The sequence below is a fragment of the Lemur catta genome, chromosome 16 (genome assembly GCF_020740605.2).
Source record: "Lemur catta isolate mLemCat1 chromosome 16, mLemCat1.pri, whole genome shotgun sequence".
NCBI classification, from domain to species: Eukaryota; Metazoa; Chordata; class Mammalia; order Primates; family Lemuridae; genus Lemur; species Lemur catta.
The window spans coordinates 25353253-25372291 of record NC_059143.1 but is presented as its reverse complement, the minus strand read 5'-3'; the positions used below and the strand labels follow the sequence as shown (position 1 = coordinate 25372291).

General features: G+C 37.9%; 1 protein-coding gene across 28 annotated transcripts in view; it reads right to left on the bottom strand.

Moving 5' to 3' along the window:
* DTNA (dystrobrevin alpha) overlaps nucleotides 1-19039 on the bottom strand; it is a 339927-nt gene that overhangs the window by 118221 nt on the left and 202667 nt on the right. For all 28 annotated transcript variants that reach the window (XR_006729289.1, XM_045527842.1, XM_045527844.1 and 25 more), the window contains one exon: nucleotides 4016-4083. Coding sequence is in view for 27 of the 28 variants with exons in the window: in XM_045527842.1 (XP_045383798.1) it covers nucleotides 4016-4082 (67 nt within the window). In the remaining variant the exon portion in view is untranslated. The remainder of the gene's footprint in view (nucleotides 1-4015; nucleotides 4084-19039) is intronic.

Here is a 19039-nt window from a genome sequence, read left to right as displayed (position 1 = left end):
ACAGAAAAAGAGAAGTAGGGTGGCCAGAAAAAGCAGGAGACAAGGCTAGGGTGGTGACATAAGAGTTTCCAGGATGGTCAATGATATTAACAGCTTAAACAGAAGGAGGAGCATGAGAAATGAAAAAGCCAGTGAAAATAGTCACTGTATCTGCCATGGCCCATGGGGGTGGGCCATTTGTCATTTTTTTGGTGTCATTTTTCTGGATTTTTGAAGTCAGTCTTCTTAAAACTCATAGTGCACATTTCAAAAAAGCCTGCCCTAGGTTCCATTCTAATTGTTCCATTCCAACCACAGCCAACACTCTGAAGAAGGACTTCAAACAAGTCAGCGGTGTTTGCTGAGTAGCTCTATTTGCTTGCTGAGTAGCTCTATTTGCTCCCCTTAAATGTCAGGTCTCTCCTCTGCTTAGAGGCCAGGGGCATCACTCTGCTTTCTCCCAAAGACCTTCCTTATCTTGTTAAGCAGCCTTTCATGTTCTCAAAGAGTATTTTGCAATCACTTTCCTTCCATTAAAATCTACCCACTCTGTGCCATTTTTACAAAAAAAAAAAAAAAAGTGTGCTTTTAAACAAACATTGACTCAGCCTCAAAGGTGCATGGATTTGAAGGGACATGTCCAGGGTCTGTCCCTAAAAAGGAGTTCACAGTAGTGAGTGGCATGGTCATGTTCACTATCACACAAGGCAGAGTTAAATGTGCTCTGAGAGTAGAAAAACAGAAGACAAGGAGAGTTTGATTCCAAGAACACACAATTTATTCTGCTTTCAGTCTGATAAACTTATTTGAGCTCATAAACTTATTTGATGGCTGAAAAGGCCAAGGTGAGGATGGCATTTACATTAACTACAGGTTTTTCAGCTTTAATCCAAGGTACTAAATAAACTGATAGGGCATTATAGCAAAGAGAATTTTTGGTTAAGGGCAACTTGGCCAGAATTTCTTAAATCAAAGAAGGTGGCCACCCAGTTTTTTATATAAGGCTGGTCTTTTTCTGCTTATCTGTGAGCCCATGCTTCTTTAATTTCATTTCTTTCTGCTTCTTTAATTTCATTTCTTTCTGTTTTTTCCAGCTTCTGCTGCTGTGGTAATGAGCTCAGAGCAAATGTTTAACACCTAAGTGCTACAATCACTTGAATTTGTCAAACTTCCTTATCAATCGTTCTCTGTTCTTTGGGGTTTGTAAGGCCAAGATGGCTTTAACATTCCCCTCACCTTGCCTAACTTTAGACAGGCTCCTTCTCGGCTCTAGGCCACTGATCTACCCTTTCTTAGAGCACTGACTTCAGAAAAATTTCCATAGGAGAAAACTTAGAAAACTTTCTACAGAGAAAGTAAATTCTTTCTCTGCCTCTCTGATGAGATGTAAATCTCCCAGTCACTTGCTAATTTTACAACCCGGGAATCTCTTTTTCAAGGACCTGGGAACCAGCGCTTTGAAATGCAACCATTGTGGAATTTATCACCCAATCTCCCAGTCACTGCTGGAGGACAGAAGCCTAATTTTTTAATTGCAACAATTAGCAAACGGATGGCCTAATCACATGGACCAACTTCTCATCTGAAGTCCTTAGGTACTTTTCCACTAGCTCACTCCAGCACTTAAAATCACTCCTGCCTTTTTTTCCAGAGTAGTTGAGTTCAATCTCTCTCTCTTCTTGCAATATTCTTGAATGAAGTCATCCCTACCTTTTTAATTGCATCTATTGTAATTTTTCTTTCACATTTATAATTTCTAAAGCAAAGAATCTTGTTGGTGCTTTCTTTTGCTGGTTTTTGTAAAAAAAATTATTTCTAGCTAATACTTAGCTGACCAGATTTACAAGTTCCTAGTCCTTGTTTGCTACCTGTCTAGATATCACTTATTACTGGAAGAAGTTAACTTTTCAAGTCTTCTCTGATAATAGCTTCCTTTTCTTTCTTTTCAGTCTTACTAATAGGGCTGGGATACCTATATACTTTTCAACCACTTAACACATTCCCAATGAGCTTACCTTTCTTCTTTGTATAACAGTCTACCTATCAAAATCAATTCCTCCCTTTGAAACCAGCCAATTGTTTTAGCCAGTAGAATTCTACTCAGTGCTGATCTAAACATGTTGTTCAGATTAATGGATTATTAAGATCAGGTACGTTTAGCTATTTTTGTGGACATCTGAGTTGGCACACCCAGGTAAGAAAGATACATATTTGTTTGGCTTGTTTATCTATTCTGATCACTAATCAGGAGCACCCATAAAACCATTTAATAAAACCACATGACATCACTGTAAAGTTTCTATGAAAGTTATTATCTGGGAAATGAATGCACGATTTACCTAAGCCTCTCTCACTTGAAGAAAAATGTGGAGTTGTTTTGTTTCTATGACTATAAAACTTATGTCAAGCTTTCTTTGAGTTGGGCAATCTTAAGTTAATAGACATTTGCAACATATGTATCTGTCTGTGCCAGGCACTGCATCAGGCACAGAAAGCACTGGGATACTTAAACTCAGATAAGTATTATATTTACAAAATCATTAAATAAGCACACTTTTATAATTCTTACAGCATGCTGGCTGATATAGCCTTTAGTGTTACAATGATAAGTTCAAGAATTTCCTTTTATTTATTACTTTTCCATGGTAAATATTAATATTTTTTTTGTGTGTGTTTGACAAGACATTGGCCCATGATAGACTCTTGCATTTTCAGCCCAAGAATCTGTGGTGTGGGAGGATGCATGTGCTGTTCTGGATTTTGTTTAGATGCCCAGGCAGTCACTAGGCTCCTTGAACTGTTAGATTTGTATCTACAAAAATGGTTAGAATGCCAGGCAATCAACCATGCTACAAGGGAAGATACATTGCCCAACGTGGCCTAGGAAATTGGAAAGTCTTGGCTGAAACTCTCACAAACAGTCTAGGCACATCTATAAAAGTGGAAAAAGCAAGGAGTATGATTGAGATTCCCTACAGCAATTTTAATGTTCTTTCCTCTTTGTTAGTTCTAATACTGCCTTGGCGCTGCTAGATTATTGGGAAATGATAAAGGAAAATATGAATCTTATTATCTGGGACTTTCCTTTATCTGCCCTGACCCTCATTCTTGCCAATCACTTCCAATTTTTAGTAGAAACCTAATTTTGTCTACTGCCTTCTCAGGGAAAAAGGCTTACCACTCACTCCTGCTCATCCTCATTCCTTATGCAGGAAGGAGAGATAAAAAGACAATAAGAGAATCGTACTTTTTGCCTTATAACATTTAATTTGAGATGTGTGTTTTCCCACCAATGTCAAGTTCTTCTTTATGAATAAGAAAAATGGTCTATAAGGGAGACACTGTTAACTAATCGATTACTTAAATAACCACACACTCACATCAACCAATAGCCTTTATTTAATAGATTATCCACTGGAGTCAGTAAATACAATCTTAGTTTGGTTTCCCTTGTGTAGCAGGTCACCTCTGGGCTCCTTTTATCTTTTCTTTTCCTTAGTATTTTTAAAAAGCTGGGTTGTAGGACAGATGAGGTCCAAATGACACCTTATAGTTTAGTCCAGAAATCACACCTAACTCCCCATTGCAATATGAACATACCATATCATTTTGCAGGGAAGATATTCAATGTTTCATCTCACAAATATTACCTAGTGTTTACAATATGCCAGCCACTGGGATAGTGCAGGGGGATTAACACAGACTTTAAAGTGTCATGGACTGTATTAACGTCAACACTATATCGTATTTACCAAGTATCTCATGTGTATGTGTGTGTGTGTGTGTGTGTGTGTGTGTGTGTGTGTGCATATACATATATAGGTCCAGAAACTTTTTCTTTCACATAAAATATACATTCTAGTAAGAAATTATGATGTGTCACTGACTAATTGAACTTTTACACAGTAGGAGACAAAAGTGGCCAAGTGTACACTTTATGCAAAGAGCTTAGGATTTTAAGGCAAGTACAAATGCCATGAAGATGAAAGTTATTTCTAGCCTTTCCATGAGTATCCAATGGAAGTTCCGTACTTACTCATCTCTGCAAACAGCTGTCTTCTTTCTGCCATGGTATTTCCTCTTTTCCCACTATCTTCAATCATTCTATGAGACAAAATGGTTACAATGTGTATTATCTTCAAGCTAATGAGGCAAACAGCCATTTCTATGTAAACACACTTGCTGTATTTGTGCCACAAACACAGAGAAAACCTATTTAAAACTGTATGTTTTAAAAGTACAGCTTTACTTTTACTAACCTAAATTGCTGTACATATTTTTCCATACATAATGTTGTTGTAGTTGTTGGAGGGGTTATAAAATTTTTACTTTCTAATGTCAAAATAACTACAATAGTAAATGATCTTGTGTTACAACTAAATAAAACCATCTACCATCTGTTAGGTGATTCATTTCACATATAGTTTCTTTTTCAGTTGTGGGAATACCTATGAAGACTATAGAGCAGATTATCATGTATCCCATTCAACAGATGATGAATTAAGGGTGTAGACATTCGGGCTCCATGACCAGTATGCCTTCTACCTCATTCTGTTGACAGGTGTCCCTTGTACACCCAAAACCTCAATTTGGAAACAAGCAATTTTCTAAATATTCATTTCTAAGTTGAGGGTTTAGAACTTACAATGGTTTTCCTATATGTAATAACTTCATGCAAGGTGGTTAAGTTCACATCTCTTTCCTTAACCATACTGTTGTCTGCAGTGGACCTATTTTACAAACACTTTTAAAATGTCAACAGTTAAAACAGAAAATAAAAAAAAGATACAAAAAGTTGAAAGTTAGCGTGAGGAAAAAAGACAATACTGAGAAAGTTAATGGAAATGTTTAGTCATATAGAGGGCTTTGGATCAAATATCCAGGGTTTTAGAGGTTGATAGATTTGATTTTTAATTACATCTAATTAAACTTTTAAAAACTAAAGTTTCTTCTCTTATATACACAGATATACATGCACACATACATTTACCAATCTGACTTTTGTTTTGATTCTCAGGAATAGTTAACACGAGGCATAGCTGCATGGATTTTTTTTGCCTGTCTTGCGATGGGCTCTTTCCATGCCTTTTTAAAAATGGGATTGCCTTCTTCCCAAAAGTTGAGTTAAACTGCAGTCACTGTTCAGGTCTCAATTGTTCAGCTTCAGTTTCTTTAGGTGTATCTTCCTCTGAAATCCTCCCCAACTCTCTCTGATTGCCTGGATTTGGTGCCTTTCCTCTGACCTGCCATAGCATGCAGTGACTTTCTCTCAATTCTGAGCATCCACTCAACAAATAATGTTCTTATCACAAAAAATAAGTTGGTGAGGTGACAGATATGTTAATTAGCTTGACTGAATCTTTCCATAATGTACACATAGATCAAAACATCACACAGTACCCCATAAATATACACAATTATTATCTGTCCATTAACAATAAATAAATAAAAACAAAACAAGTCTTTACTGAGTGCCTTTCATACTCCAGCAAGTGTGCTCTGCTCTGAGTGTACTATAGTGATCAAGCCAGTGTCTGTCCCTGTCCTCAAGGTGCTTACAGGGCAGTAGTAGAAATACAAGAGCATAAAAGCAATTAAGATACAATTACATATTATAGCCACAGCAATGGAAACAAAGATGTGAACAAGAGAGAGGTTGATTCCCTGGGGATACATTTAACAGAATTACTAGCAGAAGTCTGCTCAAAAGGACTCACCCGAGGGTAGAAGACAAAATTAGTGGTGAAAATGATGTTCCCCAAATTGGTCAAATAGCCTCCCTAGTTGCTTCTATGAGTGAAGGATTATTTGCCCATTGCCAAGAAGGGAGAGAAGTACATGGAACAGCATTGGTTTATGGAGTCAAGGGAAGAGTGTGCACACATTCACAGTGGGTTAGATAACACAACCAGGGTCTAGCCTGAATAACAACAGGAAAGAAGGAGAGCTATTAATGAGGCTTCCTCAATTTGGTAACAATTCGCTGCTGAACATGGCCAAATACTTTCTTTTTATAAGATTTTAAATATGCAGGTATAGTTGATATACAGAACCGGAGAAAAACGCCCCTTTTCTGACTCACAAAACCCCATCTCCTTTACTCCAGAGGAAGTAGGTAGATAATAACTTGACATCCACAACATAGTCTGGATATAGCTTCCACATTTTATTTCAAGGGCTCAGAAGTAGAGGTGAGGCAGTAAGAGAGAAAGGGAGAGAAAAAGTGATGTGTTCCTGAGTCTGTCTATGTCCTGGAGCGAGATGAAAAGAACTATTAAAAATAAATCACAAAGGATGGCAGGCCAGAGAGCTCTGATTGAAAATGTCAGCGAGGTAAAGACTGGCATCTGAACTCACAGCACCTACTGTTTGTACTATTCATCTGGCATTGTTGTGACAACTCTTTTCCTAGTTGACTTTTTGTTTGTCTCTCTGTAAGGTTTTTGAGAGCAGTAACTTCACAAATTTAAGATTCTTCCCAATGCCTAGCAAAATCCAATCAGCAAATGATATAGCCAGTGAGTATTTATTGAATTAACAAAGGAGGAAAAAAAGAGGAAAGAGAGAGGGCAGAAAAACAAGAGCTAAGTTTACTTTCCATGAAATGAGATTTCATTTCCAAAATCTGACTCATAGAAAAGCGAAATTCAAATTATACTAGTTTCAGAGATTATTTGAAATAAGAAAAAACTAATTTGCACCGCTTTATTTGATCCAGAACCATATATTTTAAAGCAAAATCATATCTTATAAAATAGAACTTGAAAAGATGTAAACTACATTGTTGTCAACTTTTGGTCTATTCATCATTTTTTCTGGTTAATTAACTCATAAAAGAACCATCACAATAGGTATTAATTCTCACTTCTAAGTAGAATGTGTACCTTATGAGAAAAAGAAGGTGAAACTCAGTGGTGTGAAATAATAGAAGGCACAGAATATAATTATAAATATAAAAGAAAAATAACACACTTCTCATTTTACCCCTAGAGTTTCCTAGGAAGTAGCATAATTAGATAAAATTGAGAATACTCACTTATTACCCATTGATCATAGTCATCATAGTAAAAAGGGGGGTTTGCTAGTTTACAGCTTGCACTGATTCAACAGAGGAACTCTTGGACAAAAGCCCATGAATCAAACAGCCAGGGAGCATGGTTACGGGCTCTTTGGTTTCCAATTCAACTCTGATCAATGGGATTTGAGATATACAATGCTTGACTACATTCTCATTGCCTTCGGAAGAGAGAAGAGCACAACCTTTAGTAGGGAAAAAACAGAGCTCTTTTACAGAGAGCAGTTTTGCTTCTGAAATAACAGAAATTGTTTCTTCTTTTCATGAATTTCAGTATAACAGCTGCCCAAAGTCATATAGAAGAAGTGAAGGGGGAAATCACCCATCTGTGCTGACACTAATGTCACAAGGCACATGGCTCATGGGCAGGGCAAATGTGGTCAGTTTCTGTCACTCCTTCATGTGGATAAGATGCTTACAACCTTAGAGTTTACAAGATTACATAAATGTCAAAAGGGTGAAAAGAACTAAGAGCAATGAATAAGTGATGAACCCCGTCAGATATTGACCCCTTTACTAGGGCACAATCCCATGAATTATACAGGACATGTATTGCTTTCACTTAAAAGAATCCATCCATTCATTTCCTTAAGAAATATTTATAAGTAGCTATAATCTGTCAGACACATTGGTAGTTTCTCAAGACCCAAAGATTAATAAGACATGATCTTTGCCCATAAGAAGCTCACAGCCTTAGAAGGGAAAACAAATTTTTCTAACAAATAACTATAAATTGGTGTAGTATGTATCATAATGAAAGTATATACTGCTAAGACATAGTAGTTTATATCTGGGATAATCTGAAAGAGGCATGAAAGAAAGGGTGATTCTGGAACAGAATTTTAAAAGATAAATAGGAATTTTACAGAAGGAAATTAGTGAAGGGAGGGAAATTATTGTTAGACAGAATCATGAAAAAAGCACCGAGCTTTAAAAAAGGGTATGGTTTAACCTGTCTTGCCACTAAAACCTTTTTTTGGCCATACTCTGAGCCTACATTCTTTCTGTAACCTCAAGATGGTATATAAGCTTCTGCACCGCATTGGAGGGCTGGGTCTTCATTCTAAAGGCTCCTGTGTGTATACATTTAATAAATTTATATGCCTTTCCTATTAAAAAATAAAAATAAAAAGGGTATGGTGCATTTGGGAACTGGGAATCACTCAGTACTGTTGGGTGCAAGTGTGAGTGGAGACACTGGAGAGATCAGGAGGCCTCAAACCTAGAAAGCCTTACTTGTCATATCTAGACGATACAGGGCTCTCCTGTAGGACAGTGAGAGCCATCCAGGGTTTAAGTAGAGAACCGATGTATAGAGGTTTAGATTCAGGCAAGATTACTTCAGCAGGCCGGGCGTGGTGGCTCACGCCTGTAATTCTAGCCCTCTGGGAGGCCTAGGCGGGTGGATGGCTCAAGGTCAGGAGTTCGAGACCAGCCTGAGCGAGACCCCGTCTCTACTAAAAAAATAGAAATAAATTACCTGGACAACTAAAAATATATATAGAAAAAATTAGCCGGGCATGGTGGCGCATGCCTGTAGTCCCAGCTACTGGGGAGGCTGAAGCAGGAGGATCGCTTAAGCCCAGGAGTTTGAGGTTGCTGTGAGCTAGGCTGATGCCACGGCACTCACTCTAGCCCAGGCAACAAAGTGAGACTCTGTCTCAAAAAAAAAAAAAAAAAAAAAAAAAAATTACTCCAGCATGTTGAGTGGACAGACTGGATAGGCAGGAGGGCAGTGCATGATTAAAGGAAGAGACCAGTTAGTTGGATACTTCTGTGATTTAGGAGCGAGACTATCATGTCTTACGCTAAAGTTTTGATTTGAGAGAGATTGAGGAGACACATTTGACAGGACTTGGTGATTGCTGGGCCACGTGGAGAATGGCAGAGGGAAGGACCTCAGCTTCTGTTCTCCCATATTAGGAAATAATCTTCTGCCCCTCCAGCAATAATGAATTGGGATGAATAAGTGGTGAGGTGACAAAGTCTCCCTTCTTCCAGCATAGTCATTAAAAGAAGGTTGCACAACTGGACAGGGAGGGCTATGACTCTTTGCCCCTATATAGAAAGAGAAATGAAATAACAAAGTAAAGCAGTTTGGGAAACAGCAAGAAGTAAAGCATAAATTCAAATGTGAGGCACAGAATGTTAGGAGAAAGGTGAATTATATTTTGCCATAGTGAGAATAAGTTCACATTAAAGTATCATATCCTAAAGTTAATTCCTGCATGATACACCTTTCATCCAATACCATCTGTAATAAATATATATTTCTCTTATACACGATACATAAGAAGTTTTAAAGGTAAAATCTTAAACTAATGGTGTCTTACATTTCTATAACTTTCTAAAGATTATAAAGTGCTTTTCCCTGTAACCTTGTGAGGAAGTCAGGGAGATATTATATTCCTAAATTACAGCTAAAGAACTTCAGACTGAGGCAGGTAAAAGTGGCTGTCCCCAAATAATTTTCTGGCAGGACATTGAATCCTCTTTTTTTTTTTCTTTTAAGTTTTAAATTCCTAGGCTAGGATGTATTCTAACTGCCAGTAATCTTATTCCAGATGCTATTGTTCAACACCAATTAAGATTTTCCAAAACTGGTAACCTGAAAAGAAGTTCACAGGACTTGGTGATTAACACATTAGCTGCCATGTGAGTTGTATTTAACTCATGGTAATTTTGAGCCTGGGGCCTCATGAAGCAAACCCCTGCAGCTGGTTCGTGAAAATCTTACTTGTTGTTGTTCTTCTTATTACAATTAATATCGACAATTTAATTCTGAAAATGTGGATTGCATTGCATATGACTCACGCACAGAAAACAATAAAAAATAACAAAATTTTCATTAAATTAGAAAGGATCATTTTGTTTTAAAAGTTTTTATCCTATTTTTGTAATAAAACACCATGGCCCCAAGGGAAAAAAAAATTTTTTTTCTCATGTGGCAGTCAGGGTGTTAATGGGTCAAAAGGAGAATGGAGAAGGTCACGGTTCACTCAGACTTCACTGGGAAATTCCTTTGTGTGTCACTTCTTAATGGAATCCCCCATTTTAGGGCATTGTTACACAGGAAATAATCATGGAGATTAAAATAATTCCCAGTGTCCAGATTTATGTCAACCCAGACACATAGAAACACACCAACTCACTCGCTGATTCACACTCTCACAATTTAAATCCACAAAAGCCGGGCAATGTTTTTAAAAAGGTCTGGCTCCGCTTTGCTTTTGCTCCACTTTAGCAAACACTTAAGCAGACTGGCGTTTAATGTGACGGGACTGTTCTCATGCTTTATTTGCCTCCATTTTGCTCCAGGTGAATGACAAGAAAATGCCGGGTTCAGCAATCCCCAACCACTGCAATCCCTGAAGTTAATAACTACAGTGAAGGCCATTTCAAGCTCCTTTCCTCCTTTAATTGATTTATTGGTGGCATATAAATGCCTGTTTCCATTTCTGTTAATGAGGAAGGCCTTTGATATGACTTTCTCAGATTTATATTCTAGTCCTAATCTCTGGCAATATAATAAAAAAGTATTCAGAGCTCTTTCCTCTGGCAAAATATAATTGCATTTGCTTTTACTTCCTAGTCCTTTATCTAGATGAGCCCATGACAGTAAGAAAACGCTGTTACTAAAATAAATGGTTATAACGAGTTTCTGACTTTGTGTTTTACTTTGAACATCATCTTCTACTCTTGGAATTTGGGTTTTATTTATTTTTTGGGGAGGGGGGATATGAGCTCACTGGTTTGGTATAATGATCAGCTGGGTTTTCAGGGATTCGGTCTTCCCTATAAAGGATTCAGCATAGTTTTCAGCTGTGGCTGCCCATCCCACCAGCCTTATCAACAATGCAAATACATGGATCTACTGCATCTGGATTTGGAGCTGAGAATTTGTACTTTTTAAAAGCACGCTGAGTGCTTCTGATACACAGCTAGAGTTGAGCTACTATAGAAATATGATGCTAGTTGAGTTTGACCATGAACTTATCTGTACATTAGGTTGGAATTCTTATGTTGCTTTACAATATGTTTCTATAGCTTGTAATACCCATTTTAAAATTTAATTTGAGCCAAGGGAGAAGATAATTAATTATTTTGGAAGGATGTAAATATAAAAAAACATATGCATACCTTGATATGGGTATCTAATGAGGCAAATGTTAAGAAATGGAAAATGGCATTAAAAGAGGAGAGAACCATTGTTATTCTGGAAAAAAACTACTTTTAGTGGTTCTTTCATGTCAAGAAGGAACCTCTTGTTCTAGGGTAAGAGTGTACGAAGCTTAAGGACATTTGGTTTCGTTTGGTTTCATATAATTTCATTTGGCTTTGTAAGGGGCTCGGACTCCAGCTCAATAGCAGCTGGTATCACACCACACCTCCCCCTCACTAGGAAGAAAGATCAGGTTAAAAGGAACCTTTTGGAAGGATGATGATCAAAATTCAGACTCTGTCATGTGAGGATCAAAGTTATCAGTATGTCTCTGAAGGACTTGGGAGCCCTGCTTAAGGTTGAACTTGATGAAAAGGACCTCCAGGGTCCCAATGGGGAGACCACCATAAGGAGGGGTCCTCTGTACTACTGTCTCCAGCACTGCACCAGGATCTCATATTTTTTCAGAGAATTGCATGTTGTGCAATATGATGTGTCTTGGGACAATGGTTCTGTGTGTGTGTGTGTGTGTGTGTTTGCATCTGTATTTCTCTTGAGCAATAATGTATGGGCCTACTTTGTTATGGTGGAATGAAGGCAGAAATGAACACTTGTCCTTCTGTTGGGGCTGCTAAGTTCTTAACTTACAGGGGGCAGGTATTAGGAAACAACTGCCTTCTGATCATTTGGGACTTTCTTGATTTGGTGTAAGATGTTATCGTTCATAAAAACAGGTCTCTTTCTCTTTCCTACATATCAAATAAATAAAAAAAAAAAGTGAAAAGTTTCCTTCCCACCTTAGGAAATTAGGAGACTGTTTTTCATGAACTTTACAATAAGACAATCCTGAATTCTGTAATTGAATTTTTGAACCCATTTAACTCATTATAGCAGGAATATATCGTATATATGCATAAACATCTATAAAAGTAAAATATTTTGGAACACTTTAAAGGCTGTAATTCCAAAGAGATAAACTTAGCATCCCAATAAGGAGGCTGCAACAGAACAAAGATGTATTTAGCTGGTTAAGTGGTGCAATGCTGCCTTGTCTATAATTTTTTTAAAGATTAGACCCTTGAATGACCTGGTTAAAGTTTGGACCCTCACTCTCCCAAAATGTTCATGTTTACAGACACACAAATAAGGGAATTATAGTTCCTTGCATAGGCTGGTTTAAGGGAAGAAAGCCAGGACTTGGTGACAATCAAAGGTAGTTTTATTTTATGGGAGACTCCAACTATTACTGAAGTGGCAGCAGCCAATCACAGCCAACACCTCTACAGAGTGGACACCTCTGGGAGAGAGCAAGAAGGCTGATGGTGGCCTGCTCAGACCGAGGAGTGGTAGTGATGGTGGCAGAAGGCAGTGATGGGCTCCTCACATGGCAGGAACCAGAGTGCCTGGATGTGCAACCTAGTATTCATGGGTCAGGCAGAAACTAGCATCTGGAAAATCCAAAGTGCTCTGGAACATTACCAGCATGATGCCTAGTGCTTAAATAATTTGAACCCATCTTCTGTTTTCAAATATCTTAGAAAGTGTAGTAGACAGAAATAGATCTCTCCTTGTCCAATTCCAACGTGCTGGGAAAACAAACAAACAAACAAACAAAAAAACAACAAAAAAAAAAAAACAAAACTGGGGCTGCTACTGGCCATGGGCCAATTGTTATCTGGACTTTGGGAGAATTGGGAAAAGGTGAGTGAGAATAAAAGTCCAGGACAGGGCATTGAGCATCCAGATATAGGCCAAGGAAGCTTGTATTGTTTAAAATTTTTTTCTTTTTAGGGTGGGGAGTGCTGGGTTTAGAGAGGTGAGAAAGGGAAAGGCAGGAAATTATATCGTGTTTTGCAATAGGACAAGAAAATCAGACTTCTTCTGGGAGATGAAATAATAATAATAGCCATAGCACTGTATAAAACTATTATCATTTTACAAAAAAGCTTACTATGTACCAAGCACTATGCAGGGCTTTTCTCATTGTGTTCTTATAAGAACACTAAATTTATGAAGACGACCCCATGGCAATCACAGCAACAACAGAAATAAATAAATGGGACTTGATTAAATTAAAAGTTTCTGCATAGCTAAGGAAATAATCAACAGAACAAATAGACAACCTACAGAATGGGAGAAAATATTAGAAAGCTATACATCTGACAAAGGGCTAATAACTAGGATCTACAAAGAACTCAAGCAAATCATCAAGAAAAAAAACAAACAAACCCATTAAAAGTGGGCAAAAGACATGAAATGAAAATTTACCAAAGAAGATAGACAAATGGCCAATAAACATATGAAAAAATGCTCAACAACATTAATCATCAGAGAAATGCACATTAAAACCACAATGAGATATCACCTTACCCCTGTTAGAATGGCTTTTATTAAAAAGTCCAAAAACAATAGATACTGGCATAGATGCAGAGAGAAAGAAATGCTTATACGCTTCGGTGGGAGTGCAAGTTAGTATAACCTCTATGGAAAACAGTATGGAGGTTCCTCAAAGAACTTAAAGTAGATCCTACCATATGATCCATCAATCCCACTACTCACTATCTATTCAAAGGAAAAGAAGTCATTTTATCAAAAAGATATCTGTACTTGAGTGTTTATTACAGCACAATTCACAATTGCAAAGGTGTAGACTCAACCCAAGTGCCCATCAATTCATGAGTGGATTAACAAAAATACGTATACCATGGGATATTGCTCAGCCACGAAGAAGGATGAATTAATGCCTTTCACAACAATCTGGATGGAACTGGAGACCGTTATCCTAAGTGAAGTATCTAAAGAATGGAAAAACAAACACCACATGTACTCACTATTAAATTGGAAATAACTGATGAGCACACATGTGCACAGAGGGAAGGGAAGTAAACCTCAGTGGAAATCAAGCAGGGGTTAGATGGAGAGGAGGGGATGGGCGAAAACCTACCTAATAGGTACAATGAACACTATCTGGGTGATGGGCACACTTATAACCCTGACTCAAGCATTACAAAAGCAATCCATGTAACCACAAGCATTTATACCCCTGTAATATTTTGAAATAAAAAAAGCACATGATTGAATCCAATAATATTTACTAACTAAAAAAATTTTTTTCTTTTAATAATGAACCCCTTGATAGTTTCATCAAAAGTCATACAGTATAGGTATTGTACTCACTTGGTGAGTTTTAGCTTTATCTGAATTATATATAAATTTTACTGAATTTGAATCTATTTTTATTTTAAGATTAGGCATTAATAACACACAATCTATTAATAATATGTTGTTAATGCATATTCTCTGTTGCCTGGGCTAGAGTGCAGTGGTGTCATCATAGCTCACTGCAACGTCAAACTCCTAGGCTCAAGGGAAAAAAAAAAGGAACACCAAAACATTGGTATTATTAGTCCCATTTTACCAATGTGGAAACCAACGTTCAGAGGGATTAAGCAATTGCCCGAGTGGATAATTTAAAGTTTAAAACTAAACAAGCCTGACTGCAGATCTTATTGGGCTTCCTAAGAAAGATCAAAATAGAATTTATGAAATAAAACTAAAAAGAACTGCCGTGTTTTCCTGAGGGTTGTGGTGGTGGGTCACTGCCCAAATATACACACACTGAAATGGGCTAAAGTATAACCTAAGACATGCGTGAGTGAATGCCAGAGGGGGTGGGCAGCATGCAGTTCATGGATTGTGAAAAGCCCCATTTTTGCCAAGGTAAGAGGCCTGTGAGTCATAAGGTACCTATTTCCTCTATATTTTCCCTTCACTTTCTTCCACCTTTCCTTTTTTACCTTATTCTCTTGTTCTCTGATCCAACCTTCCTTCCCTGTCCTTGTTCTTTCACTTTCTCTCCTTAACTCTGCTCCTTTATTCACTTTCTTCATTTCTCTGTCTTAGGGAGTATAACTCCATCCAATGAGCTAGATAGTTCTTAGCTTGAGAAAGAAAGACCAGGCAAGCACAGTGGGTAAAGAAATATCATGAGGGCCATGCCAGTCATGTCACCCATGATCTGTGAATCTTGCAGTAGCATGGAGAGCCTTGTGGTGCTTTATATCACCATATACTCAGAGCACAGAGCTGACATTTCATAGGTATGAGGATTCTTGAATGAATGAAGCTGGGGGGGGTAGTAATTTATTTTGGGTAATTTTAGTGTAACTAGAAAACTGTCCACACCATAAAACCTCTCCTCCATTTCCTATGTGTCACTAAGATGTGTCTTAAAATTTTGCTATGAGAAGTTTATTTTATGCCCTTAAAATGCAATTTTCCTTTGCAATAAAGTTCATCTTAGTGCCATTAATTTAGTTGCTTTCTTCTTAATATCTGGCCGAGATGAACACAGTGAAGGGGTGGCAATTTGATTCACTGGAAAGAGGAAATAATAATGGCTCTGTGTGATTTCTAGGGAGGCCAGGTCTGATGATACTTTCCAGAGGCCACATCAGGCAACTGTCCTTTGAGATGATGGAGGGTGAATGGCAGATGGGGGCTAAGGCAGGTAGGTGGGAGGATGCCAATGTGACCACCACTGTGTACGTACAGATTCAGAACCAATACAAAAGCATATAAAGAGCGAGGGTTTCCAAATTCAGTACAAGAAGGGTAGGAAAAGATGATAGAGTATGTCTGTTAAAAAAAGTTTTTTTAATCCCTTTCCTCCCTACTGATTGTACTACATGTTTCTGAAAATTTATTTGGGCCAGAACAAATATTTTTAAAGAGTAAGTCTCAAGAATTCTCAATTGCAGAAGGAGCTATTTTGTTCTTTAATAAACATGCATTTAAAATGGGGACTTAAGGGAACCTCCATTTAACAAGTTTACAATCTAGTTTTGTGTGTTAGTAAAATGTGGAATACAGATTAATCCATAGTTAAATATGAAATTAATTAATATGATGCTATTTTTTTCCTTTCCCTACTCAGATTCTCTTTACAGTGACTATTTCAGGCTGATATAAAACAACTTAGAAAACAGCAGTGTTTAGAAACAACATGGTGGGGACTCTGGTGATGGCTATCCAACAAAAGCACAGCCAAGTATATGGGGTTAATGAATGTAGATGCCAAAATTAAATAGGCCACATGGAAAAGAAACAGGCACAGTGTATGAGCAGCCAGAAGTTATGGCTACAAGATCCCCAACAGTAAACAATGGCATTTTGCACACCACGGTGCTTTCCCCAGGATGAGGGTTGACAGGCAGGACAGGAATAGAGAATGGAAAGAGAAGAAACAGAGGCAGCCCTTATTTCTTGCCTCTGGATCTGTTCCTGTGAATTATAAGGCTCTTAGTTATGTCCCTTCCATTGAAGAGAATTTTGTCTGAAATTAAGGAAAGACTGGGAGAAATGTGTTTCTTGAGAGAGCCATGGCTCTAAGTTGGTAGTTGCCAAGAATTTGAGTGGGAAAGAATAGCTGGTGGGAACTCGCCTTCTTTTGCAGTCTTGGATCACCCAGGCCTCCTGAATGATCCTGGTGAGGCAGAGGCATGGATGCCTGGGTTATACAGTGGGAAGAGACTCAGATTCATTTACTGAGTGCAATAACAATAATAATCAACATTTATTAAATGCTTCCTGTACGGGAGTAGGATCTGAACTAAGCATTTTACATGGATTGTTTTATTTATTACTTATCCTAACTCTGAGATAAGCCATACTATATTATCCTATTTTACAGATGAGAAAACAAAGGCAGATGAGGTAGACAGAATGGTCCCTCAGAGATGCCTACATCTTAATCTCCATAATTTGAGTAAGTTATCTTCCATGACAAAAGAGACTTTACAGATGTGATTAAGGTAAGAATCTTAAAGTGGGGAGATTTTCCTGTAGTATGTGGGTGAGCCCAGTGTAATCATGAGTCCTATAAAGGGTCGAGAGAGGCTTTGAAAATGGGGGAAGGGCCCACAAACCAAGGACTGCAGGTGGCCTCCAGAGCTGGAATTGGCAAGGAAACAGGCTCTCTCAACTTCCTGAAGGAAAGCAGCCCTGCCAACACCCTGATTTTAGTAGAGGAAGACCCATTTTGGACTTCTGGAGCTCCAGGATTGTGAGATAATAAATTCGTGTTGTTTTAAGCAACTAAATTTGTGGTAATTCGTTACAGTAGCAAAAGGAGACTAATACAACTGAGAAGGGTCAAGACACTTTCACAAGACCACATTGCAGGTAGCACAGAACCAGGATTTGTGCTTAAGAAGTCTCTGCAGAGACTCAGCCAGCATGCTGCACTACCTCCCCAAGCCTTCTTAGACTCTGCTAGCTCCTAAACACCACTTACTGAGACCTATTGGGCTAATTTCTAATTTTCATGACCTTATTTTATCCTCATGTTAGTTAGTGTTATGATCCCCATTTTACAAGGGAGAAAAGTGAAGCTTAGAGATTTTACAGAACTGAAATTTGAACCTAGGTCAATGTAACTGACTTTCAATCCAAGTTTTTAGCCTTTTCCTTTTTCTATATATTTGACCAATATTTATTGAGTATCTGATCAATGCCAGCATGAAATGCAAACTCAAATTTGAGTACACCTCAGTAATTCTTGAAGACACCTAGATGGCTCATACAGGAGTCCCTGTATCAACAATGCTCCAAGAATATTCCACTCCAGAGGGTTAGTGGTGAAGTTTCTGGACATAAAGTTACCATTGACACAAGCTCTTTCAATCGTAAGGGCTTCCCGATTAGAATTAGCTAGTTTACACTCTGATGTCATCTGTATCAACATATCTAATTAGCTGATTGTTTAATTAATATGATCAAATTTTATAGTGATAAATACATTAAAGAATATTTTGAGGTTATTAAAATGTCAGTCCACACATCTGTCACAATAGAAGAATCACTGGAATCCCAATCTACCACATATCAAAGACCATCTGAATGGGGGATTATCCTGCTTATAATAGCTAAAGTCTTCTGAAACATAAAAGTAGCTGGCTAACCAAAGAGTGTGGAAATGAAGTGCATGCTACTGAGAACATTTTGACTCCCCAAGCCAGTACCACAATGAATTACATTAACCCAATTAAAACATCACACCCATTTATTATGTTATGTTATTCTTATCCTAAAAGGACAAAGTGATATACAATACAATTATGTAGAAAATGGACCTGCCCAGAGAACCAGAAAACAAAGCTAATTTTTGAATTACAATCCACTGAAGTTAGGGTTTGTAAATGGAAAAATCACACACACACACACACACACACACACACACACACACACACACACACACTGTGTTCCTCTGATTCATGACACCCAGACTTCCAATCACCTCCACTGCACAGACATACTGCTAGCAACAGTCACAGGGATGGAAAATAAAAACTGAGGCTGGTGAACAAAACACATGTAGCCAAATAGCATGAACACCACTGTGGGACACACTTTTGAGACTATAAAAATTACTCCGGTGATGGGTCAAGATGTGTCCCCTCTGTGAATCTCTGAATACAAAGCACGTGTTCCAGATTCCCACATCATCGTCTGCATTTATGGAAACAAGTGTCCCTGGAGTTAGTGAGAACACAGCAAAGGCTAATAAGCAGAAGGCTAAGTGTCCTCAACTGAACAAGCAGTTCTTTTTTAACAAAGCCTTTTGCCTAGGGGTACTCAAGCCATTTCCTGATGGATCTGGGTACACAGACAAGCCACCACCATTTCATTATCATTCAATGCACTGAGTCAGTGATGCATTTAATAGCACCTTAGTGACTTCCAAGACTTAATGAGTCTAAACTACTACCTGGAAATGATTAGGCACTGAGAAAAATAACTACTAAAAAATGGTTCTTTAAAAG